This window comes from Aquila chrysaetos, chromosome 10, assembly GCF_900496995.4.
Source record: "Aquila chrysaetos chrysaetos chromosome 10, bAquChr1.4, whole genome shotgun sequence".
NCBI lineage: Eukaryota > Metazoa > Chordata > Aves > Accipitriformes > Accipitridae > Aquila > Aquila chrysaetos.
In genome coordinates this window covers 1,352,395-1,368,667 of record NC_044013.1, presented here as the reverse complement: position 1 = coordinate 1,368,667, position 16,273 = coordinate 1,352,395, and the positions used below count along the sequence as shown (strand labels likewise).

Here is a 16,273-nt window from a genome sequence, read left to right as displayed (position 1 = left end):
TGTAGCATCCATGGTAACACTGTGGGTGGGAGAACAGAACACCAAAAGCTCAAATATTATTAATAAGCTTATTCACTTGGGCAAAGTACATGCTTCATACTCAGAATCTCTGGGAGGCTCACAGAAATTAGTCCTTTTCAGTTACATCCATTTGTTTAGGGGGTGTTCGGAGAGTGACTGTGTGAATCTGACCATTAACATGAAGTGTTCTTTAATTCTGGCTTCTGGGCCCATTTAGGACATTTCAATTCCAACAGCTGGAAGCTGTTATAAATCAAAACCCCAAAGTTTGGATAAGATATGTTGTTATAAAAATCTGTTTTATAATCTGGACAACAAGCCATCACATAGGAAACCAATAAACAATGTAACAACACAGTTAATATATTCTTTACTGTTTTCCCAACTCAAACATTTACTTAGCTACCAACACAATAATATGTGTTAACGGTAGTCCCATGAGAAAAGAAATGCACTGTTTAAAAAAGTGTGATACAACTCTGTGATGTGCTGCCAGTGATTTAACAAGGGACTTTCACAGAAACATTTCAGCATAAGCTTTGATAAACACTGAATCTCAGAAAGAGAAACTTCAGTAAGATAGCTGGCGAGAAATCTATTCATTTTTTTTCCCATCTTTGCAAAAAATCCCCTTCACTTAAGTGCTTTTTTCCCCTCCACTTTCATTTAGCTTTCTCTTTGCTTAAATATTGGCATTTTCTTCCCAAGTTTTATATCATACCTCATTCCTCAAAATTTATTTAAATTATGGATATCAAGTTTCACGGAAGGGTGTCTTTTAAAAATAGCTGGTATTAGGCTTAACTGGGCAACCCAGATGCAAAATAATTGTTCTTCAAAACAGTTTTCTGCCTCAGGTATAAGGTTTATCTATCAAGTATCATCTAATAGCAACATCAGAAGATATAAGTTCAATTCAATTCAATTCTTCTAAACCTCCCCTCAAATCTAGTGATAAATTAAATTTAAATGGAGACTGTTATAAGTTGTATCCCATACATCATTCTAAAACCAGCCCAACTGTGGAAAGAGTGGAGGGTAATGAAAATTACTACTTCTTTATCCTTCCAAAACTTCTCCCTTTGCTAAAGCATCAAGGATGAACTTTGCAATTTGTTTGACAATTTGGAATTTCAATTGCATTTGCCAAAAATAAATCCTGTTTAACAAGTAGTTACTTGTCACTTCTAAACGCAGTCTGATAGAGCAATATTAGAAACTCAAATTTAACTTCTTAATTCATTTACTCTCTCCCACACAGCATATTAAAACATATAAATAGCTTTAAAAATGTTTACTGGACTTCAAACTTGTTTAGTCCGTATCTCCTCCTGTTTCATGCTGCAAATGTACGAGGTCCACTTACTTCTCTTTGAATCTCCTTCATTCTTTCAAACAAGCAACTAGAAAATATGTAAAAATGCTGCGGATGCAATCAAGTTTGCCGTTCCAAAGCCAGAAAGCTGCAGTTTTCATTTCGCCCAGGGTGAGGCACGCACAACAGTCACGATAATTTTAAAAGACAAGGATAATTCAGCTGTTCTCTCTGTGATTCAAGGAGTTGAACACAAAGGCAATTTTATATTGGTGAAGCTCTTACCTCTTCTTCTTGGTGATAATGAGGACGTCATTAAAGAGGAAGAAGTACACCTGCTGTTTAGAAGTTCTTTTAGAAAAAAGTCCAGTGTCTTCTACGTATGCTGTTAATTCGCCCCTTTTCACTAACCATCGTGAAGAGGAAACCAATGGAAATGGCTACAAAGCAAGAAAATAACATTTTAATCCTTCAAAAGTAGAGGTTTTTAAAAATCAGGTAACGGACTACTATATATATTTGGGAAAAATGCTTGAATAAACTCAAAACTCAAGAGATCACAAGTACAAGCACAAAGCAGAGGTTATCAAGGTTTAAGGTATCTTCATAATTCATGTAATACACAAGTAATAGCCTGCAAATACTTGAAAAATCACTCATGCACATGACAATTGCTCATCTAAGATAAAAACGAACAGACTTGATTGGTCATACTTGGGATGGAACAGACTACGTAAGGTCTCCTAAGGAAATTAAAAAGACTTTCTTCCAGGAATATGTAAGTTTTTGTGGAATAAGCAGTCATTCTTTAAGCACATACAAACACTGGATTTTCCTCTAGGTACCTCACAGCTTTTCTACCTAAACAGTTGGAAAGAAGAGCTTCAGCTTCTCATCTCCAACATGAGGACTACTGCACACTGCATTTCATCACATCCCTCAGGGCAGCTAAAATGATGCTGTGCCTTCTTTCTGATGGTACATTCTGTACCACACGCAGAACAAAAGAAATGTAAAATCCTTTAACAGAGAAATACACTGTACAATCCACTTTGAAGTATTCTGTATGTTAAAACAGACATAAACAGATACGGAGACAGCATACAAGATTAGATTGGTCCTAATACAGTACTGAACATTATTATTGAGATGTTCAGAGTATGCAGACATTTTTCCCCCTTAAAAAGTAAGGTAAGTGAGGAATGCCAGAAGGCTTAGCAACCAAATGTGGCAACATCCATCTTCTACTCTCTAAATAAACTGAAGTTCCAACACCGCTCTGTGAAAGAATACATAAAGCAGTATGTGATATGTAGGGTTTGAACAAGCTGTCCATTTTAATGCCAAAACAGTAACAGTTTGCTCATGACATTATAAATTCACCAGTGGTTTGAAAGACACATCTGAAAGATTTTAGAGCATGTCTCTTTAGATATCTGCTTATGAAAGGCCATATTAAAAAATAACTGTCTTTCCTCAGGATGAACTTCAGGAAGTTTTCCACATACTTGCTATTCTCATTAGGAGCTCTTGAAATATCATACAGTTATCTGTCCACTGTCATAGCTTTATTTAAGATGGATAATTAAGGATACTGTAGCTCCTCTTACTCTTTACCTACTTGATGTAGTTGAACTCTAGACGTTCTGTGGAGCAGGATCTCCATTTCTCTCTATGGTGAGGACCGACACCTGCAATGGCTGAAGCACGCCAGAGAGAATCATAGCTGCCTAATGTGAAGACCAGGCTTTATTAATCCCAATTATTCCCAACTGCGGGAGAAACAGACACCACAGAAGGACCTTTTGTTTCTCTGGGCTACAACCATGAAGGGAGATGCAAGACTGCATGTCCTGGTCATACAGAGAACAGATCATCTCTGAAGCTGTACCATGACATACGACGCCAGAAAGACGAAGGTCCATTGCAGCGCTGCAGCTGTCCCACTGACCAGGGTTCCTCAGTCAGTGATTTCACTGACTGTTGCTAGCACCGAACCCAACAGAGCTGGTATGCGGGAACATTTTTTCCAACGGCACACAGTGGACAGGTTCTTTCTGCTGGACTGTGCTGTCACTAGGCAATATGATAAGCAAAGATACTGACCTCCTCTGCAGGTTTCACCCCTCATCGCTGGAATGACCTGTTTTGGGTTCTAACTTGAATACTGAAGATGCTGGTACTTCTGTCTCTATGTACCTTTGGGTATCGCCCCCATGCTGGATAGGGCATCTGAAGATGCCTGGTACCTTCCCCCCGCTGGTACCGAAAAGGACTGGGCTCAGGGGGTAACTTCAGCAAGGGAAGCCTGAGCTGCACAACCTGTACCTTACAGGTTCTCCAGCAGGAGGTACGTGCTACCGCTGGAAAAGAAGAGGCATCCACTTTGCCCATGCTTACTAACATTTGTACCTAAGACCTGCTGCAGTAAATGGGTGCTTACTGCTAAATTTTATGGAGCTTATGTATTTTTACTCATCCCAAGCAAAATAACAAAATTTTTGTTTCTACTTTCAATGTAACTGGCTTTCTGCTTATCAAACTTCCTACTTTCTTTGCTGCTGTTCAAATTCATTATCGGTCTTGCATGATTAGACTAATGAAGACGACAGCTTTTTTTCCCCTCATTTAAAGCACCTTTCACATGCTTGTAAAAAAATATTTCTACATTCAGCTTGTCAAGCTGTCATCTTCATTCTTTTATAGCTTTTAATCACTTCAGCTGCCCTTTACTAAGCTAACTTCAACTTGTCAATACTTGCCCCATAGTAGTATGCCAAAACCAAAATGCAGTGCTTTGACTGTGATCTTGCTGTTGGAACAACAAATTAACAACTCCCTGATTTCATGTGCAGCCACCCCCTTGTTTTTGAATTCTAAGGTACAATTTTACAGTGACTCTGAAATGGCACACAACAAAACAATTTTTCCAAAGATGCTTTTTCTGCCACCACGCAGCACCGCAGAACTCTCTTCCTCGTGCTTTCCCTTAGGAGGTAGCGTACTGATGGCAGATGAAGGTTGCTCAAAATTGCAAAGCGTAGCAGCCCTCCGGAACTACCGCAAATTGTTACAGATTAAAGAAGCCTTACACTTTCTACCTTGCCCTAGACTGATTTGTGTCCCAACATACTCAGAACAGGCAGTAATGGATGTCCACCCTCACCTGGTACTTGAACACAGACATCCACTGGAACACGGCCTTTGCTATACTGTAGCCCTACATCAGGTACCTTTCAAAACCTGTATTCTTTCAAAGTGACTACTGATAAATACCAACACATTTCATTTATCTGCTATGATTCCTAGTATTTTTGCATTCATGCTACCAAAGACAGTATTAGTGAATTGAATCTCAACAAAATTCCCTTCGGACGTTTCTTCCCAATTTATCTAAGCTCACATACTCTGTTTTGATGTATATGACTTTTTTGCGGGCTTCTAGTTTTGTATTACCCATCAGTTTATTAAATGCATTTGCTATCGTATACTCCCCAATTTGGAAATACAGAATTTTGTTTCAAATCCGTATTTCATAAATAGATTTTTATCCAAGTGTTAGTGAATCAGAGTAAATCAATCTGGTTATAGATCACTGCAGCTTCAAGTTCGTTGACTGATATTGTCACTCATCTCAGATCAGTGGCTAACTTAAGACTTCTATCAATCCAAGTTTATTACTTTCTCCTAGGACTGTATCATGTAATTTTTCTTATGGGTGGTCATTTTGTTACAGACAACTCACAGGTTATGACAGGCCGATTTAGCTCAGTACGCAGACATGACACTCCCAGCGGAACTCCCAAGCTCCACCGCTGAAATCAAAGTTTTATATCAACATTCGGCTTAAAAAAATTTGGCGTACTTTCAATCAAAACTCTGCTGGTTCAGTACCTTCAAGTAACATGAAAACGAATTTTCTAAACAAATGGCTTTTACATTTCCTGCAGTGCAGTAAAGGCTCCATGTGACGATACAGGACTGTGAAACATCGGCCCATACCCTAACAGTGTGACACCATCGCGCTTTTTGTGACTTTACAAAATTGAAAGACTTTGAGCTAGATGGTCCTAGAACACAGAAGTCACAAACAAGTTTGTTTCATGAACACAAAAGCATGTTTGCAGAAAAAAAAAAAAAAACAACCCACATGATTTTTTCTGGTGCTAAAGATGAAAATTTAAGAATAAAAACTTCTGAATCTTAATTAAAAATTGAATTCTACAGATTAGCCATGTACAAGTGACATACTGAGTAGCTTCTCTTGTACTCCCATGCAATACTCTACAGTTACATCTAATAAAATAATAAAGTTAAACAAAAATCGCAAAACACTCCATGAGGTTGAGCAAGAACAGAAATAGTCTACCTAATTTATAATGGTTATAAAACAGAATTATAGCACCATGATGATTGTTTTACAGACAAAAAGTACTTTAAAAATTTCTATTTGAGGATGAACTAAAAATTCCTCTAATCTGTACTCCAAGTGAGTTCATCACATTTTCCTAATTGACTATGTTCCAGAGGCAGCTTGTTTTTATTTTAATATTAATTTTTCCTTAATTGCCAAAGAGAGTACATCATGTATACCATCTCGTTTCTACATAAAACAAACTGTTGGAACTTAAAAATGTCTTGAAATGTGGCCAAGCAGCCTTTTATATGCCAGCTGGCAAGTTCTCAAACCACAGATAGGTCTAAACCACTAAATGGTTATATTTAAGATGCACAAAGGAAAAAAAAAAAAAAAAAAACTTGCATTAAAAAAATACAGAAAAACAAAATACATGAAGTTGCTATTACTCCCATGAAACTAGCGAGAGCTGCTAGTTACAGCACGTGCAGAGAATTATACAGGGCCTTTCGCTTCTGCAAAGTCAGGATCGATAGCGTGCATCCTCTTTCCACGGGGAAAGCAAGAGACTACAAACCATTTAAGCACTTTAAACACCGTTAGGTACTTCTGTAGATCTGAAAACTATGAATAAAACCACAAAGCGGATCGCCCAAGGACTTCGGACTACCCAAAACTCTATTTTAGACTATCCAAAGACTTGATACTATTATCACCATTGTTAGCAAATGTAGTGATGCCACTTGTTAAGAAGTGTTTTATTTATTGTTGTTGTCGTCGTTATAAGTAAATATTATTATTTTAGTCAAAGTTTGAAAATAAAAATACTTCGGACAAGTTGAAAAACTAGTTTTTGGAGACAGCATTTCCTCAAAGACTGACCAAGACCCTTTAAAGAACTGTGTTTTTAAAAACATGAACCTCTTCTTACTACATGTATGATAATAAACTCTTCTCACAAAAGAATACTCATTACATAACGGTTTGAGACATTATTTACAGAAATGGTATTTTAACAAACACTGACTAGAAAAAAAGTAAATGTACTTGCAGTATCTTGGAAGTACACTAAAACCCCTACTAACTATGATTATGTCTGCTATTTTTTCCTACCAAAAAGTCTGATTGTAGAGGATTTTTTTTTAATAAAAGCCTAAATTGTATTTTCAGTACTAGAAAGAAAAAAACTTTGGAATATCTCAGTATCCTAAGACTCTTTAAAATTATGTGAGGGTTAACAGCACCTGCACTAGCAAGACAAAAGCTTGGGATTACTGAAGTGAACTGTATTAATAAAGGTGTAGTTTAGCTTAAGTAATTCCACCTACACTGAAGTCTGCCGTTGCACAGCTTGCTGTTCCAGGCAGGTATCACACGATTTTGGTTGCGCAGCTGATGCTGCCAGATGTGCTATCGTAGGCAAAGCAGGGTGACTCCTGCCTGCAGGTGTGACCCGAGAGCCGCCGCACCCAGCTGTTGGGAAAGCCAGCTGGGCTGACGTATTTCACACCGCTGCCTCCTTGAATTCCGCAGTGTGCGGCACTCTAACCTTCCCTGCTCTCAGTCATCTCCCGCAAAAAGGATGACTCCTCAAACTGACAGTTTTTGCAGCAGACTATCAGAATCTTGTAGAAATGGATCATAATTCTAAGGAACACATCCTAGGGTGACCAGAAACAGGCCTGTTTTTTTGTTTCATGCCGCTGTAAATCCGGAGAGTCAAATACCATTAGGAACCTTCCCTGGCCTGTAAGTATTTACTTGGGCATACTTTTCCTATCACATACATGAGAACATCTCATCACCAAGCAGCAGCAGTCGGCCTCTCTCCCAATGGCAAAATCTTCACAGCAACTTAACTTTGTCTTTAAGGCAAAGAATACTTAATTCAATATATATTAGAAAAACATTTTGCTCTAACATAACCCTTCTACTTAAAGTACTTGACCAATTTTTTTTTTTATCCAGCCGTAAGAGATCATTTCTTTGCAAGAATTACTGTGTGATATGAAGATGCTACTGAAGTTCCACTGTTTACTGTATCAATTACAAATCCTAATTCACTCTTTAAAGAAACACATGGTTGGTTCTTCAACTGCAGTTAGAAATCTAAGCAGAATTTCAAAACTACCTACAGCTCACAGAAAAGAGTCAATTCACATGTGATTAAATTTATCAGACCTTGTTCACACGCTGCCAGACAACATGCCAAAATGAGAAACAGAACTGCTTTGCAATGCAACACCTCCCCCAAAAACATTTCTTTAATCCATCCAGCAAGTTCCCACTCTACAAACGACTTCAACAGATCAGTTAATTAACCAGGTGTGTTGTTCAGTGACACGGCCTCCATTTGCAGCGGAGAACTGCAACGATTCTTGTACAAATTAGAAATGATGCTGTCCATTCTTCTGCTTTTGTTTTATGTGAAGAGGAAGAAGAGAGAAAAAAAAAACAATTCAAGGCCTGGCAAGCCTTGAGGAAATGGATGACAAGAAGGAGGGACACAGAGGCAACATGTGATTCTGCGTGTGAACGGTGACAAGACCATCATGCACATCGTTATGAGTTACATAAAACAGCATAAAACTGTGCCATGACTGATATTATTAGTAGGTACTGTCACTCCAACAGGGACAGGGTTTCATCCACAAAGGTAAATCCAGAGTCTGGACGTACCCCATTCTGCAGTAATTAATGCTAATTTATTCTTTTTAAAAATATATAACCCGATACTCTCTTTCCCTGAAAAGCCTCAACTTGAAGCTTAATCTGCTTGGTTAGATGCAACAGCCCTTTAGTTACTCTTTGAGTTTCCAGGGCTTCAGCAATCCCAGAATATGAACTTGTCCTCCCTGACTGAAAAGTCCTGTCAATATCACAGCATACAACAATTTACTTTGTTTATGCTGGCAACGAACCTATCAAAACTTAAGATGTAGTCAAAGCTATTCATATGCTACATGATTTGTGGTCAGAAACATCATCATCATCATACCTTGATTTTAAATTCCAGTTGGGAGTTAATTGTGTACATCATTTCTGTCCTTTCCATTTTCCGAGCACCTTCGTTGCATAAACGCACCAGCTAGAAACAAGACATTTATTTAACAGGTTTAATGTACTCAAGACTGGCAATACAAACTTTTGTTCCTTTATAAAATGCTCTTCTGGGGAAGCGTAAAACTCCGAAAGGAACTGACATTTTCACACTGGGTCACAGACATAATGCTTTCAAGACCAGACTGAATGCAGCCTTGAGTGACCAGGTTGGACTTGATAGCTGATTCTGCCTTAAGGTTGGACTGGATGACCTCCTGAGATCCCCCTCAACCTGAATTATCCTATGATACTGTGATAATTATTTATTTATTCTCAGGGGAGTCCAGATGGTACAAAGGTTCAGCCCAAAGCTCTGGGAAGAGTTCTAGCTCTCTGATCCAAGTTAATGACCAATTCCAAAATAAACAACCTTCCAGACCAACCCATCAGTGCAGCATGCTGCCATGTCTACCATGCACACCCAACTCATTGACAGGAGGAAGTTCCAACGCAAACGTTACAGTACCATCTTGTTAAACTAAGGCAAACAGTATCCCAGAAAAAGTTTTACTGCAGCTGACCTTCAGAATGCAGTTTTAAAGCAGGCTACAGTTTTACTGAAGTCTGCACATGGGGGTGGGGAGCATGTAGAAACAGGGGAGCGAAGACAGAAAGACATGAAAATGCATTCCCCTTAGCCCCGCAACATCACACGTGGATTTCCCAGCCAGCAACGGGCCTTTTCTCCTTTTATAATTGAACACTTCACACACCATGCACTGTTCCTACAGAAAAACCCAACTGTGTTGGCAGCAGTACAGTGCTGCGGAGTTTAGGGTATTTTCCTAAGTAATAAACAGACAGTAATTTAGGCATAAAAATGATCCCTAGTGGCCTTTCTTAAATAAAACAATTTAGTTTTTAATGCTTCAGTGCTCTTCCCGTTTGCATTATTTATGCATGGAAAACATCAATTTTTGCCTTAAAGTAGGCAAGAATGTTCAAGGCCCAAGGTAATGTCTAGCCCAACATGCAGAGAAAGATTTTTTTGTTTTAATAAACAGCACCCAGTACTTCACATTTCACAACAGTCTATGATGCACTATAGTTTCTGAAATTCTGAGATCTTGGAGGCAAAAAAGAGCCAGTCCTTAGATCTTTAGGTTTTCTTTTCATACCACAAAGTTCTGTTTTAAAGAGTTGTCTATTTCCAGAACATAAATATATTAAACAGATGGATTGGAATTTCCCACCAGTTTTAAAAAAAAAAAATCAGTAATCTGATTACTCAGGTTCAAATGGAAGGAACCAGAATTTATTATACAAGTAAATGCTGCTAAAATTTACAATCTACGCATGGAAAGAAAATGGACTTGTGCTCTTCTTCCACCACTGATTCTTGGCAAAAAAGCATGACTACAGGAGGAGAAAAGAACAACTTTGAACAACTGACAGAAGGTGACCTGGTTAACTTACGATAAAAGAAGAAAGAATGCTTAAGTTTGCTTAGAAGATTCAGACTTTCTTTTCTCTACTGTCAGGACAGTGTTTTGGGTTTTTCCTATATTTATGGTCCACCATAAGGCTTTCTGTTGGAATGACTGGCAGCAACAGAATACATTTGTCCAACTACACAACGAAACAGGCGAACAAAATGAATAATAAACATGAGCATTAACTCTCAAGTGTCCTGGGTTTGGCTGGGACAGAGTTATTTTTCACAAGAAGCTGGGAGGGGGCACAGCCAGGACAGCTGACCAGAACTACCCACGGGAATATTTGATACCCATATGATGTCATGCTCAGTATGTAACTGGGGGAGCTCAGGGTGGGTGGGGGACGAGCATCAGGTTCTGGATGGTGAGCAACTGCATTGTGCATCACTCAATTTATACATTCTTTTATCAGCATTATTATCATTATTGCTACTTCTTTCCTTGTGTTGTCCCATTAAACTGTCCCTATCTCAACCCACAAAGTTTTACCTTTTTCTTCCGATTCTCCTCCCCATCTCCCTGGAGGGGGGAGGACTGAGCGAGCAGCCACGTGGTGCTTTGTTGCCGGCTGGGGTTAAACCACAACATCAAATGACTAACAAAACCCAAAAGCAGCCACTTCTCACAGTGGATTTTTGAAGTGACAAAAGCATGCAGTACAATTTAGGAAGGAGAACAGAGCAGAAAAAATTCTGCATCCAGATTAAAATTTTAAGAACACACCTTGCTCACTTCTTTCAGAGCTTGCTTGCAGTTCTCATATTTCGATGAATCCTTAGGAGTTTTCTGACAAATAGTCTGAAATAAAATGTCAGTTATTTCAGAGGACTAAGCAGCACAGATTGTAACAAATACAGAATTTTATATACATATTAATTGAAATCAAGGAGGTGAAGTCACAGCTGTAGACTGGGATAAATGAGGGAACACTAGGACCCTTCTTCAGAGTGCTCTGTCACACTAAGGAATGTCTCCCTTGAAAGCTTTTGGGAGCACAGTGATGTCTGGCACCTCTTGGCCAACCTCCAGCCATAGCAGCGGAAGAGGCAGGCTGCATCCTTCCAGGAAAGGGAAAGTTTCTGCCATCTCGTGTCTCAACTTCTTGCAAACCACAATGAAATCCCATTGCAGCTGTACGTAACAGGTTCTTCCTGCTCCAATGTTAAGCTTTTCCTGGAAGTTGAAATACCCATTTATGTACAACCATACTTGCAATAAGAAAACTGTACCAGATTCCTCTGTCTGACCTCTTTGTGGACAGTAAGTATTTCCAAGGAAAAACAGAAAAGGCTCTTAAGGCTACACTGTTATGTGTAACATGGAAAAATATACATAACAGTATTATTTTATTAAAACAAAAAAACACATGGAAGGGAAGACGGCTGCAGCATCCAAACACAGGAAGCGCTGGAAAGTAATGAAAAGTAAATCTGATCTATGACTTACATGACAGTTCTAAGAATAAACTCTGTCAATAGATACGAGTCAGAGGTGAAGGTGAAGCCCTACCAGAAACAGGCATTTTGAATCAATGACAGACCAGTTAAATCACTTTTTTCATTGAGAAACAAGAACATCGTAAGATATTTCACATTAAATTAGTCTTTGGTTTAATTACATTCCCTCCTCTCTAAATGTAGTTAGAGCCGTATTTCTGGTACTGAAGCCTTAAAAATCAAGTTCACTTTGAAGTCTCAATAAAAGGTTTACACAATCATCTCCAAGAAAAACAAATAAACAAAACTGAAACAGTGGAAAATAAAATGCTTAGTTCGCTTGTTTAGATTCTTTTAGCCGAAGAGAGGAAGGAGGTGAAGAAAAGAAAAAAAACCAAGAAGCAGAAGGCATACCTAGTGAAACACCAAAGTAATACTGGATTATTATTCCATTTTTTACCTAGAAATGTACTGCAAAGAAGAGAGTATTCAACGTCCATGAATGAACTAAGTAACTATCCAGATGATCAAACTCATCAGTGAACAATTTGCAAATATATAGGAGAACAAAATTATTAGTCCTGTTTCTGGATCCTACCAATGCTAGAGTCTGAGCATAGATTTTTGGACGACCAAAACCCAACCACTATTGCTGGTTGTCCAGCTCATAAATGTAGTTCTAGCATCTTAACCGAAATACCATGAGCGTTGGTGTGAACTTTGCTTCACAAATACTCACTTGCACTTCATCACGCTTCCTAAGTCACCCGGGAACCTGCACAGGAAGGAACATCTCACAGCATAACACGCTGCTGCTAAACCGAGTGTATCAATACTGCTCCAGTCACGAATAGCTCATGTGCCCTTGAGAACGGAGTTAATTCTGCAGGGTTACACTGTGACCCTCTTAACTGAGGAGCTTAACGACCCTGTTCCTGAAAGTAAGTAAGTATTTACTGCAAAAGGACCCTTACCTAATCTATATGATAGGGAGTCTTGTTTTCTAAACTGCAGGGTTTAATTTTAATCCTAACACTATATACAATTTCTGTGCTAGGTTCCTCCTTGGTTTCAGGATCATTTTGACCCTTTACTGTACAATTTTTCTATTAGAATGTCTAAATATTTAACTTTTGAATGAGGGATCAGGAGCAGGAGGTACCAGTCGCAGTAACCAAACAAATGCTACAGCACTTCATAATCAATAGACCAGTATCTACAGCCCTGTACCTGGTGTAAGTAAGAAGATACGAAAGACTGGGTTGAACTAGGAATGGAATAGGAAGGAATGCTAACATTAAAAGAACACGCATCAAAGAAAAACAGAAAAATAACTCTGTTCTTACATCCATCAGTAAGGGAAGACGAGTAACTCTCTGCATGGGAAGAATGAGGAAAGAGATCATTGGTAAATTCCGGCAATCTTCATGGGACTCAATCCGTGATAACACCTCTTTAAATGCTGGATTTGTGGCTCTGGTGGGAAAAAGGGGGAGAGAATTAAACAGTATGTTTTACCAAAGAATTGTGACAGCTGCTAGATTTTAAATAAATCATAATTTTATTAATAGGAAAGTGTGATTTGAAGAGGTCATACCAACTAAACCTTCAGCTTTATTTATGTAGATATGCAAGACCAGTACTGAGATTTAGAAACCTCAACTCCCATACATGACCGTGAGCGCAGACTCACTCATACGTAACAAACAAGGAAAGTATATCTTGACACTGATTAAGCTGTACTTACCAGTGGAAAGGGAACATAACACATGACCACAAATAGGATTGGACTATGCAGCCAGCCACACTGTCGCTCTCGATTACTTCAAAGGAACTTGTGTATATTAAGAAAAGCTAAGCATGTAAGTACATGCTTAGTTGGAAGCCATAGGTTTTGCACAGCCTACTACTCACTCCTACTACAAAGGGGGTGATTTTGCAATTATATTTTAAAATCAGTACTTACAGTAATTTCTGCAGTGTTCGCTGCTGATAGACTTCATTGGTGCAGTATTTTACATATGGATCAAACGTTGAAGAAGTATGCTTTTCAACTATATCACTGATATCATCAATAAAGATGTTGTTCTGATGTCTTGCTTCAAGTTCTTTAAAGAACCTATGAAAAAAGAAAATGAATTACTCATTTTTACAAAAAAAATAGCAGACTTTCTCTCGCAACATTTTACACTTCACCTGACACAACCCATGACTTTTGTAAACTAATGACAACTTGAATGGTTTGTGAAAGGGTGACATCATCTCTCCTTTGGCAGAACAATAAGGGAAATCTTTACACGATGGAAGTCAAAGGCTGCCAGTGTCACCTGGCAGAGCTCAATATAAGCAATGCTGGCAAAGTTACTTCCCATTCTCTAGCTGCCAAAACCGAAACAGCATTACTGATCTGGTTAGACTAGAATGTCCAGAAACAGGGCTGAAAAAGAAACGAAACAACTTCAAGCTCACATTAACACATTTCCTCTTGTAATAAAGGATGTACAAAACCAGAACGTTCAATGAAATAAAGTTATGTGTGAACTGCTGAACTAAGAGCAAAAAAAACATACAGCAGGCTGAGCTGACACGGTGCTCACGTACCAAATACTTCCATCTACCACTGAAAACAAACACCGACTGGAAACAGTGAAAATGGGAACAGAAACCAAAATTCTGAGCCGACTTTCTCCTCTAAACAAGCTTGTTCTAAGAACTTCCCTATTGTTTGTCCTCTGTTCCACATGCAAGTCCCTTTGGCCTCTGAAAACTTTCCACTGCTGTTTGCATTTCTGATTTTACCAGGGAAAAAAGCCTTTATTTCTGTGATACTCATTAGAAATATCTTACTATTTGGGGTGTAAGAGCTCACACAGATCAACTATTGCAGGTCACTAGAATTACCTGCACTGATACTCTGACATCAGTGTAATCCTTAAAAATCTAGAAGGTGCTGAAAATCTCTCATATACTAGTCTTGCCTGCAGCCTTTATACAAGATGATTCACTAGAAGAATCCTGAAGTCCCTAGAGTAAACCAGCTAATAAAAAAAATTCTTGGAACACATCATCTCACATCAAGCTAAAATATTTTTAAACATGTTCTATTTTATTTTGGTCCTTTATTACATTTTCTCATTACTAACACTGGCTCTTCAAAATCTGTTACCTTGCAGCATTTCATTTTTAAGTGCTGTACCAATATTCTCTATAGTTTGTTTTACAAACATCAAATGTAAGAAGAGGAGAACAGGATGAACAGAAGCTTATCATACACTGTTTAACAACATGGGTTAACTAAATTAAGATTTTTTTCCAGGTGTGCTTAGAAGCAGCTGCCCGAATTGAGTGGTTGCCAGATTCTCACTTGGTCAATCACACAGTCAAAAGAATCAAGGCGGGGGAGTTGTTTTGGTTTTGGATTTTTTGTTTGGTTTGTTTTTTGAAGTTCTGATACATTAACTGCAGATTGAACTGACTGATGTTTATCAGTATTACCATTTAATGAAAAACAGGACACTGCCTACAAATAGATATAACGCTGCCTACTACAGTGCACAGTTTTCCACTCACTCTTCCCCTTTAAGTGGTGCAGCAGTAATTTTTAATAGCCTGCCACATTTGGAAGGCAGAGTCTTCCAGCATCCTTCTATCCTCCACCCATCTTATTTCAAACCACAAAATATTTCACGTTGTCACTGAGTTGTATTATGCTACGTATTTGTTTTTTTAGTATCAAGAACAGTACTAGCTGGCAAAGCATACTAAGTTGCTATGCGATCTCATACAATACATGGACAAATACTGAAGTTAACAGTTGCCTGAAATTTCACTGGGGTCCAAGAGGTGGGAGGGAAGGAAAGTCTCCAAGTCACACAGTCTACAATTTCTCATGAACCACAACAGTCAGATTTCAACCGCTGACCACCAAAAACCGCAGACAACTGGAATTCGTTTCTGCTCTACTCAAGAGATGTCTATAGTTGGGAGAACTTCTCAGCATGCTGCCAATTTACTTTCCTCAGGAAATTAGGAAATACAACATTTCTTCCTGCTGTATGTTATGGCATGCTGACAAGGTGTTTGACCATGCTGGGCTAGAACTTCCACTTTTAGAATTTATCTGGTGCTTCATCAATGACATCATCAGTCACAGTCATTGTAAGGAACAGTAAAAATCTTGGAGAGTAGAAGATTTAAAAAGAAAAAAGAGGGGGCAGAGAGAAGCAGCAAACCCAAGTCCCATCCCCCACAACATGTACTACAAGAAATAGTACCTCTGGAAATCATGCATCAAGGCTTGAATCAAAGGTTGTCTTTTTTTGCATCCAATCTCCTAATTACTATATATAATCAGTGAACCACACACATCATAAAAACTTCTTACTTAAAATTTTAGGACAGATTCTGTCATAAAGATCAGTGGTTGAGTGATTACATTCCATTTAACCAACTACAAATTAGTAGTTGCAATTAGTTGTGCTGTGTGACTGGCTTTTTTAGCTTAACACCAGAAGGATTTATGTAAAACATTTGTTTCTGTTAAGTCTGGAACTTTTCTGGTTAAAGTTAGATCCAATTAAGTGAAAGTCAAACAGCATCATAAGAC

General features: G+C 38.5%; 1 protein-coding gene across 1 annotated transcript in view; it reads right to left on the bottom strand.

Moving 5' to 3' along the window:
* Positions 1 to 16,273, bottom strand: part of ARHGEF26 (Rho guanine nucleotide exchange factor 26) — a 62,301-nt gene that overhangs the window by 16,594 nt on the left and 29,434 nt on the right. The window contains exons 6-10 of the mRNA XM_030028010.2: positions 13,634 to 13,786; positions 13,014 to 13,143; positions 10,955 to 11,029; positions 8,692 to 8,781; positions 1,622 to 1,776 (exon numbers count right to left, since the gene is read on the bottom strand). Of these exons, the coding sequence (XP_029883870.1) occupies positions 1,622 to 1,776; positions 8,692 to 8,781; positions 10,955 to 11,029; positions 13,014 to 13,143; positions 13,634 to 13,786 (603 nt within the window). The remainder of the gene's footprint in view (positions 1 to 1,621; positions 1,777 to 8,691; positions 8,782 to 10,954; positions 11,030 to 13,013; positions 13,144 to 13,633; positions 13,787 to 16,273) is intronic.